Source organism: Vulpes lagopus, chromosome 1 (assembly GCF_018345385.1).
Source record: "Vulpes lagopus strain Blue_001 chromosome 1, ASM1834538v1, whole genome shotgun sequence".
Lineage (NCBI taxonomy): Eukaryota > Metazoa > Chordata > Mammalia > Carnivora > Canidae > Vulpes > Vulpes lagopus.
This window is the reverse complement of record NC_054824.1, coordinates 25,474,863-25,496,110: the sequence shown is the minus strand read 5'-3', so window position 1 is coordinate 25,496,110 and position 21,248 is coordinate 25,474,863. Positions and strand designations below refer to the sequence as shown.

The 21,248-nt window shown below is 35.6% G+C and overlaps 1 protein-coding gene across 2 annotated transcripts; it reads left to right on the top strand.

Annotated features, from left to right (window-relative positions):
* Positions 1 to 2,410: 2,410 nt before the first annotated feature.
* Positions 2,411 to 20,502, top strand: SPACA1 (sperm acrosome associated 1). 2 transcript variants are annotated; one of them, XM_041770976.1, is made up of 7 exons: positions 2,411 to 2,856; positions 8,638 to 8,694; positions 11,706 to 11,807; positions 12,926 to 13,032; positions 13,672 to 13,807; positions 18,807 to 18,927; positions 19,654 to 20,502. In XM_041770976.1, exons 1-7 carry the CDS (start codon positions 2,634 to 2,636, stop codon positions 19,808 to 19,810), a joined length of 903 nt encoding a protein of 300 aa, XP_041626910.1. In that variant the 5' UTR covers positions 2,411 to 2,633; the 3' UTR covers positions 19,811 to 20,502. The 2 variants fall into 2 exon arrangements, with proteins under 2 accessions (XP_041626910.1, XP_041626920.1); XM_041770986.1 differs by lacking the exon at positions 8,638 to 8,694.
* Positions 20,503 to 21,248: the final 746 nt, after the last annotated feature.

The window sequence follows — 21,248 nt, the reverse complement described above, 5'->3', positions numbered from 1 at the left end:
GATATTTTTTTAAAGTTTATATTTGAAACATTTTTTTTGCAGTATTTAAAAAGGATAAATTTTGACTTATTAATTAGACCATGACATGAGGATTTTGTATCTCAAGATCATTCCTAAATTTCCCATTTTAATTTCCCTCCTAATCTTGTCAGGCAGTATAGTATTTTATGGTATTTTTAGTTAATATAAAATATTACCAGAGACTCCTTACCAATTCCAATTCAAACTTTAATACTGATCATTTTTACCAGTTCTTATCTTTTACTTACTTTAAAACTAGAAGACTTTGGGCAGCCCGAGTGGCTCAGTGGTTTGGCACTGCCTTCAGGCCAGGGCCTGATCCTGGAGACCTGGGATCCAGTCCCACGTTGGGCTCCCTGAATGGAGCTTGCTTCTCCTTCTGCCTGTGTCTCTGCCTCTCTCTGTCTCTCTCTCTCTCTCTCTCTGTGTGTGTGTGTGTGTCTCTCTCTTAAATAAATAAAAATCTTAAAAAAACAAACTAGAAGACTTTGAGAAAAATTCAAATAAAATTTCTGCTTTTGTTTTAAGTAATCTACTTTTGTTATAAATAAATGGCTCTAAAGACCTTCCTAACATCTTTCTCAGTTACTTATCTGTTAGTCTGCCTTGGCTGAATATACATATGTTCCAAAAGCCAGAGTTTATGCCTTAAGTTCACTTTGCAGTAGGTTATTCTTCAGCCCATGTGCCATAAGAATTGACATTAAACCTCAAAAGTATACGATAATATCATGTAGAAACATAGCCCAATGAGTTCTGTTTCAAATCTCACATATAAATCTATCGAACCATCTATTCATCAATATTCTCTTACTACCACATTGTTGCTATTAGATCTAATTGAACTTGGAATAACAGGCCAAAAAATTTCAACCCTAATTTGTTTTTAGTGCTTGAACTCTTGACTCTCAATTACCCCCACTGAATGCTTCTTCATTGTTAACTTTAAATTATATGAGTCACTAAGCACAGAATGAGCATTCAGAAGATGCGGTTGTGAGAGCCTCTGTTACAAATAATTTGCTGGATGATCTTACCTGGGTCATTTACTGGAGAGCCAGTTCTTAATCTCACTTAAAAATGAGGGGATTGATTATTATATGATTTCTAAACTTCTGACTCAAAAAGTCTGTTTCTATTCCTAAAGAAGAAGTCTGAATTAATTAAAGCAGATTTGTTGAAATTAACACCACCAATGGAAGGAACTTAATGGGATTTCACTTCTTTCTATATAATCGGGCATATTGATACTGAATACCATTAAGAGGGCAGGGGAAATTACATTTATCTTTAAAATGTTCTGGTTCAAGCGTCAGTGCCAAGGTATTCTTGCTTCTAGTCTGATTCACCTTAGCAAAAGACAGGATTTCTTTTTGGTAGAAGAATCGATTCTTGGGTTAAATCAATGTGTGGATTAATGGATTATTGTCAGAAGGTGGCATCTTACGGTTTTATTCTTTATTCAACAAAAGGCCTGTTGCCCTTTTTTTAACATTTTTGTTAATGACCTGAAAGGCCTATTTTCCAAATCAAACTTGGGTGAAATATGCAATATGATAAGACAAGAGAATCAGAATTTTAAAAATCTCAATGAGGCTCAAAAAATAGGCGCAAAGTAAGAAGAGAGTAATTTTTTTTAAAGATTTTATTTATTTAAAAAAAAAAAAGATTTTATTTATTTATTCATGAGAGACACAGAGTGAGGCAGAGGGAAAAGCAGGCTCCGTGCAGGGAGACCGAGGTGGGACTGGATCCTCGGGCTCCAGGATCACACCCTGGGCTGAAGGCGGAGCTAAGCCGCTGAGCCACCTGGGATGTCCGAAGACAGTAATTAATGGGGACAAAGGTTACATTTTAGGTTTGGTTCCAAAAACATCAGCTATGAAACATGGAATGGAGAAAGCTTGACAAGTTGCACCCTTCCGTCTTCCTCTCTCCCCACCCCCTATCTAGCATAAAGAAGCCCCACACGGACTTGATCTTAAAACCTAAATACACACCCAAGTGTGTCATTAACAAAAGATTCAGACCCAGGAAAGAAAGAAAGTGCGTTCCTGTATCCTCTGCGGATCCAGCCTCCCCTGCAGATACGGATCTACTGGGGGGCACCATGCTTGATAAGGCTATGACAGATCCTTTTCGATGCATGCCGAGTTGGATAATCCGTGTGAGGAATTTGAAACCAAGTCACATGATGAGGGCGTCGGGGTCTAGGGATACGGTTTGGAGAGGAGTGAACGTAGGAAGGACGAAGGTCTGTCGGAAGGGAGAAGCCTGAGCGCGCAAGGCCGGCGACGGCGGCGGCTCTGGGTTGCTTAGCAACGGCGGGACCGCGCGTAGCCCGCGGCGCCGCTTGCACACCTGCAAGGCCGGAAAGCGAGCCGCGCCGTCGGAAGTGCCGGACGAGGCGCGACAGGCGGCCCCACGCGCGTTCCGACAGCGCGGGGAGCCCGGGAGGCCTTCCGCTCGCCGGTGACGAGCCGTGACGCCTCAATGGTTACCCTGGGCGCGGCTCGGGGGTTCGGAGGCCGGGGGCTCCGCTCTTCGACGCACCTCTCGTCAGGAGCGGGCGGCTGCTGCTGCGCCTCGGTCGGCCGTCGGGGCCGAGAACCATGAGCCCCGGGGGCGCGGGCTGCTCCCCCAGGCTGCTGCTGACGGTCGGCTGGCTGCTCCTGGCGGGCCTCCACTCCGCGTGTGGGGCGAACGTCACCGCCGCCCAGGATCCTGGCTTGGTCCACGAGGGCGAGGGCGAGGGCGAGGAGGAGGCCGAGGAGAGCGAGAGCGAGGGCGAGAGCGAGGCGGAGAACGAAGCCCAGTCGGCGACTGAGGAGGATGGTGAGGACGGGAGGCCCCTTGACGGGGACGCTTGAGGGCCAAGCCCTGCCCTCTGCCCTAGCACCCTGAGGACTGTTGCCCCTGTTCACGTCCGTAGAGCTCTCTTGCAAACAGCCTTGAGCTTACACTTTCTTCATGTGCCCAGTGGCCTTGAAGAGAATGTGCTAGTTCTCCAGGGCGCCCCAAGAAAAATAAATGAGCACGTACATGGAAGTCGTCACAGGATTACTACTAAGTATTGCTCTGGACAAGGAAAAAGATGCCCTCCCTCCCACTTTTTTTTTTTTTTTTTAAGGGGTAGGAGTTGGGGAGTAGCCTCTCACCAATGGGAATTATTATTATTATGTTAACCCACATTTATTTTTTTAATTTACATTTTAGTTAGTGGACATACAGTTTAATATTGATTTCTTGAGTAGAATTCAGTGATTCCTCACATACATAACAACCCCAGTGGTCATCACAAGTAGTAGCTTAATCCATCCAGCCATGTGCCAACCGTCTCCCTCTGTCATTAAAGAGCCTCTTAGGGCTTGTTTCCCTCTTTCATTGTTTTCTTTCCTCCTTCCCATACATTCAAAGTTTCGTTTCTTCAATTCCACATGTGTCTTATAACACATACTTAAAATGAAAAATACTTAAATATTTTTTAAAAGCTAGTGAGAAGAGTGGTTTTTTTTGGTACATCCAATGGGAATTATTTTGATTCTTGGTAGTTACATGTTTTTCTTTCCCATTGTAGTTTTTTTTTTTTTTTTAAGTCCCAAATTGCTTGAGATCTTACTCCTTTCCACGTTTGCTGTTTAGGTTGGAACTCGGTGGAATAAAGAATTCCCCTCACTGTGACACATCTTAGACCAAAATGCTGACAAAACTGCCCAGAAGTCCCATGTCAGCTTCATACAGCTCTATCCTTGAGCACCTCTGTAGCATGGTGGTGTAATATTTGCACCTTCAACTTCCATACACAAAGGAATGATGGCAGTAGAAAACACCTATCAAGGGATCCAACTAGTGTTTTTGTTTGATAATACAAGGGAAAATGAACCTGTGCTTGGTTCATAAATTTACCTTGTTCTGCTGGCTTATTAAGCAATAAAACTTGACAAGCTGTTATACATGTTGTATTGGTTAGTAACTCACATGCTGCTGGTAGGTAGAAGGCCAGGTAAATTGCTGGTTTGCGGCCATTTAAAGGAGAAATGATCCCCTTTCTCTATAAATGACCCAGCGGAGATTCTTTTACTATTCTTTAATATCCTTGGCAATCTCCTGTCTCCTATACATATAGAATAGGTGCTGTATTTATCAGCCTTTCTGTTTATTTTCTGATAACAGATTGTGACCCGCAGTGATGGAAAGAAATGGACTATTGGAGATTAATGATGGGATGGGAGTTTGCATCACCTTCATAATATTACATTACAGGGAGCTTGGAGAGGTCCTTGACCTTGGAAATGTGAGAGAGACTAGACAAGAAAACATTATCTAAAGCATGCTAGCAGTTGCTTCACTCCAGTTTTAAAAGTAACTGAATTAACAGTTTTAGTATTTAACTGTTCAAGGGATAGTTCTACCTGTGAAATGCTAAGTAGAGTTTAAGCTAAACCCAAGCAATGAAGTTACAATGCCTTAGGTACAAATTAAAATGCAGGCAAGTTATTTTTCTCTCGTTCTCTCATCTGTAAACTTTAGGGAGTCTGTGTACCTTTTGAAATTTTATATGTATGATTTCATGCATAGTTGCTTTTCCTGGGGAGAGTGAGAATCCAGAAGTGTAAATAATTGGAGGTGTTGAAGATTAGAAAATTTCCAGAGCTGTTATTAAAATTTGACAAAGCTCTTTTAACCCTCAATGACTAATAAAAATAGTCACCATTATTTGCTATCCAATGGACTTTTAAAAATTTTTACTTTTAAGGAATTTTACAAGTAATTTACAAAAGTAAAGATAGAGGGTTAATGAAAACAACTAATTTGAAATTTTAATAAGAATATAAATATGGAAAACTCCAAACTTTCATTCCATATTTCTTGGTTTTGAAGATGTTAATATCATAAACAGGCAGGATACTTCAAATGCAACTAGATGCTCATTTACTGTTATGGATGAGTCTGGAATATATTCATCTTACAAATGCTGATTCCAGATTTCAGACAAATCTCTAATAGATTCTGGTTTATTAATTTGTGCATTGTCAAAACACAATACTTTTGAAAACTACGAAGCCACATATTTTGTTGATGAGAAGACCACCATGTTCTTTGCTCCATAATTGCAAAATATTTTCATTTTATGTTTATAAACACCAATAAGAATGATTAGTTCAATGAATTTTATTCATTTCTAAATCATCTATTTTCTTTTTAGTCACTTTTGTATATATACCTGCCATCACGATCTGTCCATTTACAAATGTCATCAAGTAAATTTTGGTGGATAAACAGCTTTAAAAAGGAAAGAATATTGTCCATATCCTTTTAGCAAAACGGTGTGGTCCAGCTTCTGTTCATAAAACATTTCAGGATTAAGTCCTTCCTGTTGAAGACTAACTGGATGAGAATACCATATATCCTTTTCATACTTAGAAATGTAATATGAATTCATTGATTTTTGAGTTAGAGAAAATTCATCTAGGATATTCATCTAAGTTATCATTTCTCACTCATTTTGCTTATGCAGTCAATTTCACCATCAGCATTAGCATCTAAGGTGCTGCTGTCTATGTTCATCTTCTGATTCATCCAACATTTGTGAAGTGTTTTTCTCTGTCAGTTTTCTCTTTCCTTTATGGGCAAAGGAAGGAAGGAAGGAAGAAAAGAAAAGCAGAAAAGAAAAGGAAAAGAAAGGAAATAAAGAAAAGAAAGAAAGAAAGAAAGAGAAAGAAAGGAAGAGAAAGAAAGGAAGAAAGAAAAGAAAAGGAAAGAAAGAAAAGAAGAAAAGAAAGAAAAATTAAAAAACCTCAGCAGTGTTCAATGAAAGCTAAATGTAGACTACCAGAAAGGTGCTTCTAGAGTTCTTTTTTATAGCTTCCTGAAAGATGATGCAATATACTTCAGGCAAAAAATAAGGAAACAAAGGATTATATAATAGCTATGATTTATTTTACAATTACATCATCCTTCTAAGCAATTCCAAACATTCTTCCATTTTATTATCTTAGTCTTTTTTTTAAAAAAAGACATAATTGGGAATAATCAATAAGAAATAAAATCCAGCATTATGAATGATGAAATAACAAAACGCTTAAAAACTTAGGAAAAATTACTAAAATATGTTAGATTTATATTAATAACTCTTAACCCCCCATACCTTTTATACACTGTTAAACTTTTGATAAATCTGAAGGTATACTTAGACCCTTAGATTTATAGTTATACCCGTACATTTATAAAAGGGACCAACAATAGATCTACATAATAATTGCAAAATAGAATGCATTTCATTCTCTAAAATAAGTTTTATCCTTTATAAATATAACTATTTTCTCTTTTTCTTTGGAACACCTCTAAGAAAAAATAAAAATTATGAAATATCGACCTTCTATATCAATTCTCAAATTCAAAAATTAAAATTGGGCTCTGATGGTATATACCAACAGTTAAATTGTGCTGTCCAGAATTCAAGAGAACACTCCAGGATCTGACCAGAACAAAAAAACGAGTGTGATCATTATCTGCATCATTATGGATGCCGTGCTTTTATCAGTAAAATCTAAAAATGAATAGATTATTAGGGAGGCCTCAACAGTCTTGACTCCTGTTGAACTTACTATTGAAATCTCCACTCATTTTCACTTGTTCTGTCAAATTAAGACTATCCATATTTTGAGGAGAATTACTTTTCAGCTCCATGTGTAAGACATTTCTCTAAGGCTTCATTTTGGTAGATTTGCCAAGTATTCCATCCTGGCATTTTTTTAGAGCCAGATTTATCTTCAGACTTATTTGCTATCCTTCCTAGTTTTTCAGAACCTCTGGACTTAGCATGATAATACCAATATTTCCGGGTCATTAATAAAAATATTAAACAGGACAGAGTCCTATGATACTCTTTCCTTATACATTGATACCAACCAATAGCAACACTGGATATTACTGTTTAACAAGTTACATATAAAAGTTTACTAGCATTCAGACCATATATTTTCTTTTTACTCATAAGAATATGACAGGAAATTTTGGCAAATACCACACTCAAGTCCGGATACATGTAGTTTCTCTGACCCACCATTAGGGGACCCCTATAAAAAATGGAAGTCATTGAATGACCTAATGGGCACTCACAGTCAAAAGGGACCTTAGAGATCATCTGATTAAATCCCTTTTTTTTTTTTCTGAAGTTGGAAGAGCGTAAATAACTTTCCCAAAGTAGCATAGGTAGTGAATAGTAGGGCTGATTGATTGACTAATAGTTTTTGAATGGGTTTTGAAAAGAAGCTATAGAGTCTGAAAGTATTAACTCATCCTCCTACCTGTGTTTTCTATGTTCTAGATTTGGCTTTTAATATATATCCCACAATGTACCAGCAGAAAGTATCCAAGTATTTGAAGCAAAAGCATCAATTCAGAATTGATCATGATATTCCAAATAATTTAACAAAGTCAATATTGATTTACTTAACATATATACATCAAGAGCATACTATGTATTCAGGGAACTGTATTTGGTGCTTGTAAGTATAGAATAGCAGTCTTTGTGAAGATATTGTCTTACAGTAACCAAAATAGGAAAAAAATCTGATGTGCACTGAGTGTGAATGAAGTTATATCTTAAGTATCACTAAAAGTATCACTTTTATAGCACTAAAGTTACAGATTGTTTTCACATATATTATCTCATTTAATTCTTAGAGATACTCTCATTTAATTCATAATAAAATAAAATAGGTTCTCCTTTACAAATTTTTGCAGAAGAGTTAACTAGGCCTGATAGAGTTAAAGTAATTTGCTCAAATTCAAATTCAAATTCAAATTCTAGTTAGTGGTAGAAGGAGCAATTTGGACTCCAATTCTTATGCACTTTCCCATGTAATATTGTTAATTTAGGATACAATGCTTTAAAAAATTCTAACGCCTCATGTAATATTTTTTATATTGAAACATCAGTTCTTATCTGCTATGAAGAATTGGTTATATACTATAGCTGGTAGAAATAATGCCAAACTTCAAAACAATTAGAAACAGAGTAACATTATTTAAAATCAACAATATTTAACTACTCAAATACATGTATATTCCTAAATTATCCTGCTAAATAAAGTGTTGAAATAAATTCTTGGGAATAATTTATCAATTTATCATCTTAACCTAAGAAGGTATAGAACCATTCTACGACATATTTTTAATGAACACATGGCATAAAGACTTCTTTTTGGATGGAAATGATATACTCATTTTTTTTTTGAAAAATAGAGAATAGAAAAAATTGGGGCCTTACAATTAGGAGGCTTTTGTTTTGTTTTGTTTTTCTGACCTATAGAACTTTAACTCACCATGTGTTGAGCTGATGAAATTTTTTTTTAATTTATATAAAAGTTTGAATATAGACCTTTGCAAGACATTTCCTAACTTATTTAAGTACTTTGAAGGTTTAGGCTTCTTTTGATTTAACAATATTAGAAAATGTACTAGGAATGACACTGATTTTCTGATTTAATAAAACTTAAAAACTCTTTGTTTCCCATATAAGTGCTTGTATCCTTCATCCTCAAGTAACAATTTTTCCATTTGAAAAGTTTTCATATGATTGAATAATGTATATTTGCATTTTATGTTTAGCTTCAAATCAGACAGTAGTCAAAGAAGTAGAATTTGGGATGTGCACCGTTACATGTGGTAAGTAGCATAGAGCAGACAAATCAACAATATGTAATTTGGGGAGAAGGGAAGGTAAAAACTGGCAATTTTTATACGTAATTTGTGTACTTTCATTTATCTCTCAAATTATAATTCACATACAAAACTCAAAAGGTAAGATATTTTCAGTTTATAACCTCTAAGCCTTATTTTAAGCCAGCTCCCTATATTTTTTTTGGCACTTAAATTGATTTTATCAAGTGAAACTTTATCTCACAGGTGTTCAGAAGATGAAAGATCTTCCTGTGCATCTCAGAGATGTCTTCCCACAGACTGTGTGGCAAATCAAGAAATTTGCCTATTTGTAATAGTCTATTCTAAATTCTACATTTCTCCAATTCATATGTTATGTCTTGGAGAAAAGAGGTATTAGCTTGAGGGGAAAGATAATATTAAAAAAAACTATGACCTCTATCATTCCATGAATAGACATTGGACATAAAATCTCTTACATAGATAGGGGTGGAATTAAGGCGGTACATACCATAATAGACCAGTGTTTCTCAAACCTAAGTGCCTGCAGGGCTTGTTAAAACACGACTGCTGGACCTACCCCAGAGTTACTAACTCCCTAGGCCTTTGGAGGAGCTTAAGAGTTTGTATTTCTAAACAAGTTCACAAATAAATCTGATGCTGCTGGTTAGAAGACCATCTTTTGACAATCACAATAGACTAGAATGCTGAGAAGACAATAGATAATATGCAATGAAATTAAGTTTATCCTAAATAAAACTGCCTTGGAAAAAGGATAGTGAAGGGAGGCAAAGATAAAAACCAAATGATAAGAGCAAAATCCATGCAGACCTAGAGCAGAATTATTTTTTAAAATTACACCTGAATTGTTTATATTTGAATATATTTTCTGTCTCAAGATAATTTTAAACCTAATTTTTTCCTTAACTTCTTAGTGGATCAGAGTCCAAAATGAAAGGAATACATGTAATAAACCTGTGAATATTCATTTGCAATTTACATCTTTCTTTTGCAGCTTGCTTGAGAAATTTCACAGGTAGAGAATTACTTTTATGACAGTTCTAGTAATTTATATTGTATTACTCTATTTTTTAAAGATGTGTTTCAGAAATTACATATTTGCTCATCAAATGATTTTTTGAATTTTGCCTACTATGTACCAGGCATTGCTATAAGTGGTAGAACAACTCCTTCCCTACAGGAAGTGTATAGGGGCAAAGACAAAAATAATATTAAAACATGTAATACATCAGATGGTGATAAATTCTAAGGAGAACGATAAACCTTAAAAGGCAACATTTTACATCTAAAATATTTTAAAATATTTTCAATTTATAAAAACTATTTAGAGGGAAAAAAGCACTTTGGTGAAAATTCTACTGAACTCTCAAAATAATATTTCAGCAGTCAAAAAGTTTACTTTTTCTGGAATACCCAGGCAGATTTTTAGGTGTTACTTAGACTTACAGAAAATCTCACACCTACACATTTCATCACAATGAACTGTATTTGGCTAAATAAATTCACAAATAAGCTTGCTTGGAAAATATTTGTGCATTTTAGAATAAGCCTGTGCATCTAGAGAGGTACCTTTCACAAATTCAAGCAGAGCTATACTGCAGCCATTCTTAGCCATCTCTTATTAATCAAGAGATCTTTCCTCGAAGAGTACATTTATGATGAGCACCGAGTAATTTGTAGAATTGTTGAATCAATATATTGTACACCTGAAGCCAATACTGTATGTTAACTATACTAGACTTAAAATTGAAAAATATTAAAAAGAGATCTTTCCTCTTCCAACCTTTCATCTCCTTATCTCATGTAGAGTCCTCTCCCTTGCTCCTCAAAGTTTGGTCCACAGACCAGCTGCATCAGCAACGTCTGGGAGCTTGTTAGAAATGCAGAATCTCAGAACCTACTCCAGACCTACTGAATCAGAATTTGCCTGTTAATAAGATTTCCAGGTGATTGCATGCACTCTAAAGTTTGAGAAGCACTGTTGTAAGTCATCTCTCGACTTCAACTCTCCCTTGCCCTTGAGAATGGGTTTTGTGATTAACATAAAATCTTTAGGGGCTGAAAGAGGGAATCTGGTAGAAAAGGAAATCAAGATGGACTGTTCCTTAGCCTGTGGCTACACAGTCATATCATAGGTCACTTATCCTAGGACATGTTTAGCATGTCACTGATAGAGCATTTTATCATGTTCCTCAATTCTGGTGATGAAAGGCAAACCCAGTGGAGATCTGAGATCTGTTAGTAGAGACTTGATTTCTTGTAGTAAAAAAAGTGTGGTAATTCTCAAGACACTGTTTGTTAGAAATTGAGATTTGGTCATTAATACTTTGTCCTCTTATATTTAATACAGAGACTTTACTAATCTAAATATTAAAAAGCATCACTTATGTTTTAAAATGTGATTTTTGGAAAGTCCTTCAGTGCTCCAAAACCACTTCTAAAACTTCCATGGCCAGACAAATTTGGGAGATCCTGTTTACTACTATATTTCATCAAATCTAAGACTTTTGTTAGCTGTGAGAAGCATATTTTATGCACCTCTAAAAAGGAAAAATGCTACCAATTTGTCACATGCTGTCAATCTAAGATAAGTTCTGATTTCTCATTTCAAAGATGTTAAAATGTAAAAATTTTACATCTTAGGTCTATGAAAGTTTATACATAATAGCGCATTAATTTACTAGCATATTAAAAAAGTTCCCCCAAAATTCTGTAATAAAGAAGACCCTTTAATTTTAATTTATCATTTTCAAATGGATATAATTTTGGAATCATTTTTCATATGCTAACTAGAGGAAACTCTAGTGTTTCATGTAACTCACTTTGGGAAATGCTGTTTTATGAAATAAAATGAGGGGCATAAAAATTTTAAGCGTCATCACTCTGAATTTAGGCATTTCTAAAATTAGAAGAAGAGTCTCAAAAAAGACCCAGGTGGAAAAGTAAAGAAAGTAGAATTAATTTTTCTTAACATTTGCTGATTTCTTTTACCAAAGGTGTTGGTATTAGAGAAGTTATACTAACAAATGGATGCCCTGGAGGTGAATCCAAGTGTATTGTACGAGTGGAAGAATGCCGTGGACCCGTAGATTGTGGCTGTGAGTTGGACTCTGCATTGGAAGGACTTGGAGGGGAAGGGCTTACTCTGGGGAAATAGCTTTAACCTCAGGTTGCCATGGGTGGAAGGAATTGATCAATTGATATACTGAAAGAAAATTATGATAAAACTTAAAATTCCACTTACCTAGACAGTTATAGCTCTGAGTACTTTTCTGCTTTTGCTTTACATTCTTCAGTGTTGTTTAAAATTTAACATATAGTCTCTGTAATACACTGGAACTTTATTATACTCAAGGTCTGTGGTCAAAGCTAATCTATAGTGAAACACCTTTTACACTTTGGTAATGGCATTTTATTAGTAGATTGGCAGACTTTAAATTGGTAAGTTTGTAAGCTTTTCTATATAATATTACATTACTTTGAGATTTCATCATCTCTAGTGGGGGTTTCTAACCAGTAAATTGAAAGTCACTGGCAGATCTCAAAGTTTAATCTAATAGATAACTAGGTTGGATGCCCTTGCTATTTATTCTGCCAAAGGACCACACAGCTATGGTACTTTCCACCTGCTTCTTTTGATGATTTTACTTTGCATCCACTCATTCCTCTCTATTCTTCTACACTCAAACTCTCAATAATAATTTTGATAACTTCCAGCATATAATTGATGTTAAACTGAAAGTGGCTTTAAAAAAAAAAGATTTTATTTATTTATTCATTCATGGGAAACACACAGAGAGAGGCAGAGACACAGACAGAGGGAGAAGCAGGCTCTATGCAGGGAGCCAGATGTGGGACTCCATCCTGGGACCGGAGGATCACACCCTGAGCCGAAGGCAGGTGCTCAACCGCTGAGCCACCCAGGAATCCCACAAAAGTGGCCTTTAGAGCAGCCCGGGTGGCTCAGCGGTTTAGCACTGCCTTCAGCCCAGGGCCTGATCCTGGAGACCCGGGATCAAGTCCCACATCAGGCTCCCTGCATGGAGCCTGCTTCTCCCTCTGCCTGTGTCTCTACCTCTCTCTCTCTCTGTGTGTGTTTCTCATGAATAAATAAATAAAATCTTAAAAAAAAAAAGTGGCCTTTAAAAGTAGTCTTTGTATAAAGCAACTTATAATGCCTAATGGTATATATGTATTTAATTTTTCTTGTTTTTAGGGGGTAGACCAGTTACAGAAAGTCTTGACAGTGTTAGACTGGCATGTGTTCATATATCTCCTGTAAATCGTTTCAAATATGTTTGGAAACTTCTAAGGCCAGACCAAGTAAGTAATGAATGTATGTAATGTGGTGCTTTTAGTGAGCGATAAAATTTGTTTCCCAGTACTTGATGGCTATCAGAAAACTTTCTTTTTAGAAGCAGTTTGCAAAAATGAAGTTAAAAATCTTACAACCTTGTTATTGATATTTTAATTTAATTTTAATAATGCAATAATTGCATTATTAAGTGGGGCTAAAACTTTACATATGTCTTGGGGTCAGCTGTTATCAGAACTTAAAAACATCCCTTTTATATAAAGTATTCTATTTTGGAAGCAAAGTTTTCATTTTTATGTACAGGAATTATATGATGATAATAGTAACTAACATTAATAGAGGGCTTATTAAATATCAGACACACACCAAGCACTATAGTTTCTTTTAACCCAGATACTAATCTATGAGATAATTCTTACCATTACACCCATTTTACAGATAAGTAACTGAGAAGCAGAGAGTCACACAGGCAGAAATCTTAGAGTTAGTACTTAATGTCGGGATTGTCTGACTCTAAAATCCATGGGCATAATCAGTTACTGTCCTCATCAGAGACAATGACTATTCTTTTGTTATGGGAAATAAATTGTTTCCTGATCTTAAGTATACATGAAGAATGTTGGCACTTTTTTTTCCTTTTTAAATAGCAACCCATTATCCTTGCAAATGATTCAGCAATCCTGGAAGTACGCAGGGAAGTTCACCCCTTGATTTTTGAGTGTGCCACCTTGGATAATAATGAAATAATAGCAACAGTTAAATTCACAGTCTATACAACAAGTGGTAAGTGCCCAGTTATATTTTGGTTTGCTTATATCAAACTTAAAAAGCATCAAAATCATTTGGAGGGCTTCTTGAAATAGATTGATAGCCTCACTCCCAGAGTTTCTGATTCAGTAGATCTTGGGTGGGGCTGGCACAGCAGTTTGCCTTTCTAACAAGTTCCCACGTGTTGCTGGCTCAGGGACAACCTTTGGAAAACCACTGGTGTTTATCATTTAGACTTTCTACAAGGTGGTACTTAATTTCTTTTTCACAATATAGAGTCAGATGTGTTTCCCTTTGGGAAACTGGTGCATTCCTGAAGCATCTCCAAAGGCAGTTCTCTAATTTGAATTATATTCTCTCGCTTCTGTCACAAAAGTGAAATGGATACATGGAATTCTCATAGATGCTTACAAAATTTTTGATACAGTAAAATAATAAAATTAAGAAACATTATTTCAAAATATGGCTCTTTAAAATTATTCATTTGAAGAAAATATTTTTTGATGAAACAAGAATACAGTCCTCAATATATGTTACAAAAGACAAATCTTGCCCTGAACATAATTTTACATGTTAGAAACTATGCTTCCCTTGCAATTGGTTCCATGTGCATGTCCTTTCAGTTTAGACTATGATGTATAACATATCCAATTATTTCCTTTTGTTCAGTTGCTCTTAGCCATTTTTATTATAGTTGTCATTGTTGTTGAGGTAATGAGGGGGTTTGGTCACAATTTCTTTTGAGAATCAAATCAAAACTCAGGAGGCTTTTCCCAGAAGAAATGCCCACATAAACAAACCTGCCAAAAACTACCTGTTATTTTAATAGAATCCATGGATTTCTTGAAGCTTTTTCTGAATCCCAAGTAAAAAATTGATGCTATAGTTTAGAGATACCATACAGCATAACACTGTTTATTAAAATGGAAATAAGCTAAAGTGTTTAAGGCATGACTTTTAAGAATAAACTACAACTTTCTTTAATGTGTTTGCTGTCTTTAAAAAATATTTATGGTGAAAGCTAATAATCTCATGTTGAGATATCAAGTATTAGTAAAAGGATAATTTCAAAAAAAATGCTTAAAAAAAAGCAAGAAAGGATCAAACCTCATCAAACTAAAAAATATCTCCGTGATACTAGTTTAGAGTAATAAAAGTTTTGGGGGCCATTCTCAGTTTTTGTCCCCACAGCCTAGTCCTTGTTAGGACCATAGCTCTTCTTTTGATTAGAAGTCTTTTGGGGATTCCTGGGTGGCTCAGTGGTTTGGCGCCTGCCTTTGGCCCGGGGCGCGGTCCTGGAGTCCCGGGATCGAGTCCCGGGATCGAGTCCCCGGATCGAGTCCCACGTTGGGCTCTCGGCGTGGAGCCTGCTTCTCCCTCTGCCTGTGTCTCTGCCTCTCTCTCTCTCTCTCTCTCTCTCTCTCTCTCTGTGTCTATTATAAATAAAAAAATAAATCTTTATAAAAAAAAGAAGTCTTTTTTAAAAATTATTTTATTTTATTTTATTTAAATTCAGTTAATTAACATATCATGTATTATTACTTTCAGAGGTAGAGTTCAGTCATTCATCAGTTGTATGTAACACCCAGCGCTCATTATATCACATGCCCTCCTTAATGCCCGCCACCCAGTTACCCCATCGCCTCACCCACCACCCCTTCAGCCACCCTCAGTTTGTTTTATAGAAGTCAGTATGCATTTGATAGTGTGTAAGCTAAGGGCTAGAGACATACCCTGAAGTGTTAGCCCTTAAATGAGACAAAGCTGACTTCTCTCTTGTAGCAGACCAACGCTGATGGGTTAGCTTTGTCATCTCAGTACATGGTCTGGTTAAATGACAAAATGCTTTTAGAGCACTTTGGTATCTATTAGCTTCTTTTAAAAAGTGACAATTGGGAATACCCCTGTGACAGACCCTTTTGGCTATTTGGACATAAAACAACTATTTTGTCTATAAATGTCAACACAGTGAAACAAGTACCCACAATTAAAATATCTTTAGGGTAAATATGATTTAGTTAATGAAAATTTCCCATTCACCCCTATACATCAGATTTTTCACTTCCACAATAGTTGTCTTTATAATTAGGCATTGTTATGGATTGAATTGTGTCTCCCTTCTCAAGTCTTAACTTCCAGAACCTCAGAATGTGACTGGGATGGGAACATGATCGTTGCAGATATAATTTGTTTGGGTAAGATAAGGTCATACATACTAGAATAGAGTGGGCCTTTAATTCACTATGACTGGTGTCCTTATAAGAAGAGGGAAATTTGGACACAAACACAGAATGAGAGAGAAGAGAATGTCATATGAAGACACAAAGACACACAGGGAAAGGACAGTCATGTGAAAACAGAGACAGAGATTGGAGTTATGTTGCCACAAACCAGGGAACATCTGGGGCTACGAAGAGCAGGAAGAAGAAAGGAAGGATCCACCCCAGAGCCTTTGGAGTGAGCAGGGTGTTACCAACACGTTGCATTCAGACTTTTAGCCTTTAGGACTATGAGACAATAAATTGTCTGTTGCTTTTAAGTCACCCAGTTTGTGGTACTCTGTTATCATGGCCCTAGAAAACAAATGCAAACATAAGCTTCATTTTTCTAAGAAGTCAGAACATTGAAATCCATCCTGTTTTTCAATAAGAAATTCAATAGGAAATGCAGCCTATTTTTTTTAGGTATAAAAGTAATCTAGATATAAAAGTGATCCTTGCAAGAAGACTGCTCTTGAAATAAAGTAAAATCTTTATACCTCTCACTCTTCATCCTCTTGGCTAGTATTGCAGAGTAATGAATAAATGGAAAGGAATTTTGCATTTCTTCTTCTAAGGTTTTAATCCTAAAAGGGATCTTTCATTTGAGCTTTAAAAACCTCACTGCTTCTGTAAATCCAAAATTATAAAAAACAAAAAGATTTTAAAAATCCAACAATGTTGGAATATATGATGTGATTTCTCTATAATACTTGGGACTAGTTAGTGAGATCACCAATTGAATTTATAGCTCTAGAATTACTAAGGAGAATGAAAAATTATACTCCATGGTGTTTAAAAAATAGGAAAAAAATTCAGACAAATAAGCAGATGAGATTGCCCATACAAAAGAAACTACTTCTGAAAGAGGGGTACTTACCAAAATTAAAATATTGCAATGTGTAAAGCATAGCTTGCACAAATCATTAAACCTCCCTGAACATTGGTTTACTTATCAGTGTAATTCAGTAATTGTATCCAGTGATCTCTCTGGTCCTTCTCAACATGAATTCTTTATGATCCAATGATTTTGAGGACTAGGAAGAACCATAAGAAAGCTATATAATTGGTAAAATAAATAGTATTTGATGTAATTGGCTTTTCACCAATTTATAGTATATCAATGTTATAATGCATATGGTAGACTGGCTTTGTCTCTTTAATAGCCTTATTTTCAGGAAGAGCAGAAAGATATGGGAGAGAATGTCTAATTTAAAAGTGTTGTGTGGATATTTGTATAAAAATAAACTTGAAGCTCTATTTTACAACATATATAAAAATTAAAGATATATGATAGTCCTTTATTTTATTTTTTTATTTGAGAGAGTAGTGAGAGCTCGACTGGGGGGTGGGGTCGAGGGAGAGGGAGAGGCAGACTCCCCACTGAGCAGAGAGTCTGACTTGGGGCTCAATCCCAGGACCCTGGGACCCTGAGATCATGATCTGAGCATGTCACGTGATGGTGAAGTTGTCGGAAGGCACACAGGCAGACCACTTAACCAACTGAGCCATGCAGGTGCCCTGAGATGTCATAGTTCCAAATGTAAAAATTAAAACTTTGAACATAAAGTTTTAAAAAAGAAACATAGGGGAAAATCTGCATGATACTGGAGTAGGCTAGGGTTTCTTAGCTATGACTCAGAAAACAATCACCATAAAAGGGAATATTGATAAATTAGGCTTCATTAAAATTAAAAACTTTAGCTCATTAAAAAAATCATTAGAAAAATGAATAGGCAAGCCAAAACCTGGGAGAAAAAAATTCACAAAACTTACATAACCATTATAATAGTTTGGGCAAAGATCTTACAGTTTTTTAGTAAACTAAAGAATACCTCTTCCCTACGACCCAGGAGTTCCACTCTTAGATATTTATCCAAGAAAAGGAAAATACGTGTTTGCAGATGACTTGCATAAAAATGTTCATCGTAGTTTATTTATAATAGCTTAAAGCAGCAACAGCCTACCTACCTGTTCATCAGTAGAAGAATGAATAAACAAATTAGAATACTACTCTTCAATAAAAAAAGAAAAAAATATTGATGTATGCAGCAGTTTTGGTGAATCTCTAAAACAGGCTGAGTAAAAAAGCCTCACATGAAGGAATATATAGTATATCTTTCCATTCCTATAAAGTTCTAAAACAAGCAGAACTAATCTGTGGTGGAAAAGAGCATTAGTATAGTAGTTGCTTCTGGAAGATGGGGCAGAAATTACCTGGAGGGACTCAAGGGAATTGATGGGGTATAACAATATTCTGTGACTTCACAGGGTTTGAATTATATATGTGTGTTTGCATTTGCCAAAACTAAATAAATGTACACTTAAAATCTTTGTGCAATTCATCGAAAATTTTACCTCAAAAGAAAAAATATAAACAAGTATTGAACTCTGGTTAATGATACACCTTTTGAAGTTTTTTCAGGGGAAGTATGCAGACATTAGCAAATAATGTTGAAATGCATTGAAAAAATAAGATGGATGAATGGATTTATAGGAGGATGGATAGATGGGTAGTAAAGTGTTGATAGTAGTATCTAGGTGGTGGGAATACAGAATGTTCGGTGTTAAATTATTTCAAATTTTCTGCGTGTTTGTAAAGGACATTTCAGAGTTCATGAGCAAGTTTATTAGTAACTTTCTTTTCATTAATTCTTTCTGTGTTTTTCTAGAGTTAATTTTTATATATAAAGTTTCTATTTAGATATCTTTTTTTCCAGTAGTAATAATCATCAGATGTGTGTTTTTTTCTCTAGAATTGCAAATGAAAAGATCAGCTCGACCAGACACTGATGCAGTCCTAGTTTTTGTGCTGACCATAGGAGTTGTTATCTGTATATTCGTGATCTTTATACTGATCTTCATAATTATAAACTGGTAGGTTAAGGACTGAACTGAGTCATCACCCTTGCTTGATGTCCTCCTTGTCTGGCACACCCCTTTTGTTTGATGAACCCAAAGGACTGTCCATAACACCCCCCATATATGTCTTGAAATAGTCCAACACCCTGTATACCTCCTGCAACTATTCTGCTTCAGGCTACCTAAGATCATGACTTGCTTCTCACCATGAGAGAGCTTTAAGTGCAATTTTTATAATTTTACATGGTAATTGCAAAAAAAAATATTTTTTAAAGGTCTTATTTATTCATTTATTTATTCATGAGAGACAGAGAGACACAGGCAGAAGGAGAAGCAGAGAAGCAGGCTCCATGCACAGGGCCCAAAGCAGGACTCAATCCCGGGATTCCGGGATCATGCCCTGAGCTGAAGGCAGGTGCTAAACCACTGAGCCACCCAGGGATCCCCCCAAAAAATGTTTTTAATGAATATGTATGTTCAGTTGTAGTTCTCACAACTCTAAAACTTGATTGGTATAAACTACTAATTAATTTTTTGAAAGAATATTTCTAATATTTATATGAGTTTACACCCTGGTACAGCCTGAGGATTCATCTACTATCACAAATGTAGCTGATACACCACAAACTAAAAATATCATAACTAAAGACACATTTCTATATGCAGAAAATTATATATACCTACTTAGTTTTGGTTTTCAATTCATAAAGGATATTTGTTTTGTTTTTGCTTTTTCTCCAGGGGGGCAGTCAAGTCTTTCTGGGGGGAGAAAGCCTCAACAACTGAGATACAGTCTGAACTGAGTTCAATGAGATACAAAGATTCAACTTCTCTTGACCAGTCACCAACGGAAATACCTGGAAATGAAGATGATGCTTTAAGTGAATGGAATGAATGATGTATGGATGATATATAAGAAACCAAAAGAGACTAGAGAATATCAGATTCATTACTATAAAAATAAAATATATGGTGAAATACTTTAATAATATTGCAAGTGATTTCCACAGTCTAAATGTAATATAATATGAGAATGTGCTTAGTCAGTGTGTGGCATGAGAAGGGGCTGTTTTAGTTAGTTTATCTTTGTGATGGAGTTATCAAAAATAATTTTAATTTGTTCTCCACATTTGCCATTTCAGGTAATTACTTTGTCACATTTACCTAGAGGTACATACACACATAATATTCTAAACACATTTTTGATCAGTTTGATCATTTCTTTTTTTTTTTTCCAGTTTGATCATTTTTAAGGTGATTTGCCTGTTTTGTCCCAAATAAGAAAAATGTAATAGAGAAGATGTTTTACATATTAGACTTTCTATCTTCTGAGAGTGCTGGGTTGAATTCTATCTTCTGAGAGTGCTGGGTTGAATTTATTAAGATTAATCATACTTTAAAATTTCTGCAGAGTGTGTGACATACAAAGCATCACTTATAAGACATGAAATAATAACAGCAACAACCACCACCAACACTCAGTAACTACTATGTGCCAAACATCACTCAAAGCATTTTACATTATTTTAGGTAATGTAATTATGATTGTAGGTAAGAAATCTGTAAAGAGGAGGTGGGGTGGAACTTGGACATGGCTGAATAAATGATATAAATTTAACTGCCCTGTATTTCTCACAGAAAAAAATAAATTAAGGATTTTTTGAATATCCACTGATAAGAACCTTCATTGTGCTTGGTATACAGGTAATAACATCTCAAAACCATTATTATTTCTTATTTCTGAGCATCATCTCTGTCATTTTGTGCTATTATTGTGTGATATGGCCAAATATCATGCAAGATACCAAGGCACTAGAAAGTTTAATTTGGTAAACTTATCAGAAATTAATTTTCAGAGGTTATGATAGTAGCACAAAATACACTTAAGTTTTTATAGGTGAATTCTATGCCAACTTTATTGATCTTATTACAAGATTTATCTGATGACAGCATTAACTGCCCATCTGTGAAGAAGATGCTATAAATGGGCATTTATGGTGTATACACCCCTCTGGTAGCCTAGAAATAGGCTGTGTTGTGGAATTATCCATGCTTTCTATTTTATATTTGTGCTTGAGAGAAGCAATGAAGAATTGGCTGGAAAATGATCATTATCCGTTGTGGGAATTCCACTGGAGACTTCAAAGTAAAAAGAAATTGTTTTAATAAAATCCTCCAAAATAATTGTAGGTTTTTTGGTGACACCCTTCTTCCTCCTAGATAAGCATTAAAAAAAAAAAAGCCAGCTTTCCATTTCTTATTCCTGATTAATATGGCATAGGTGCTGATCATTCTTGAATGGCAATTATTATTCTTATTTTTAGAACCATGAATAG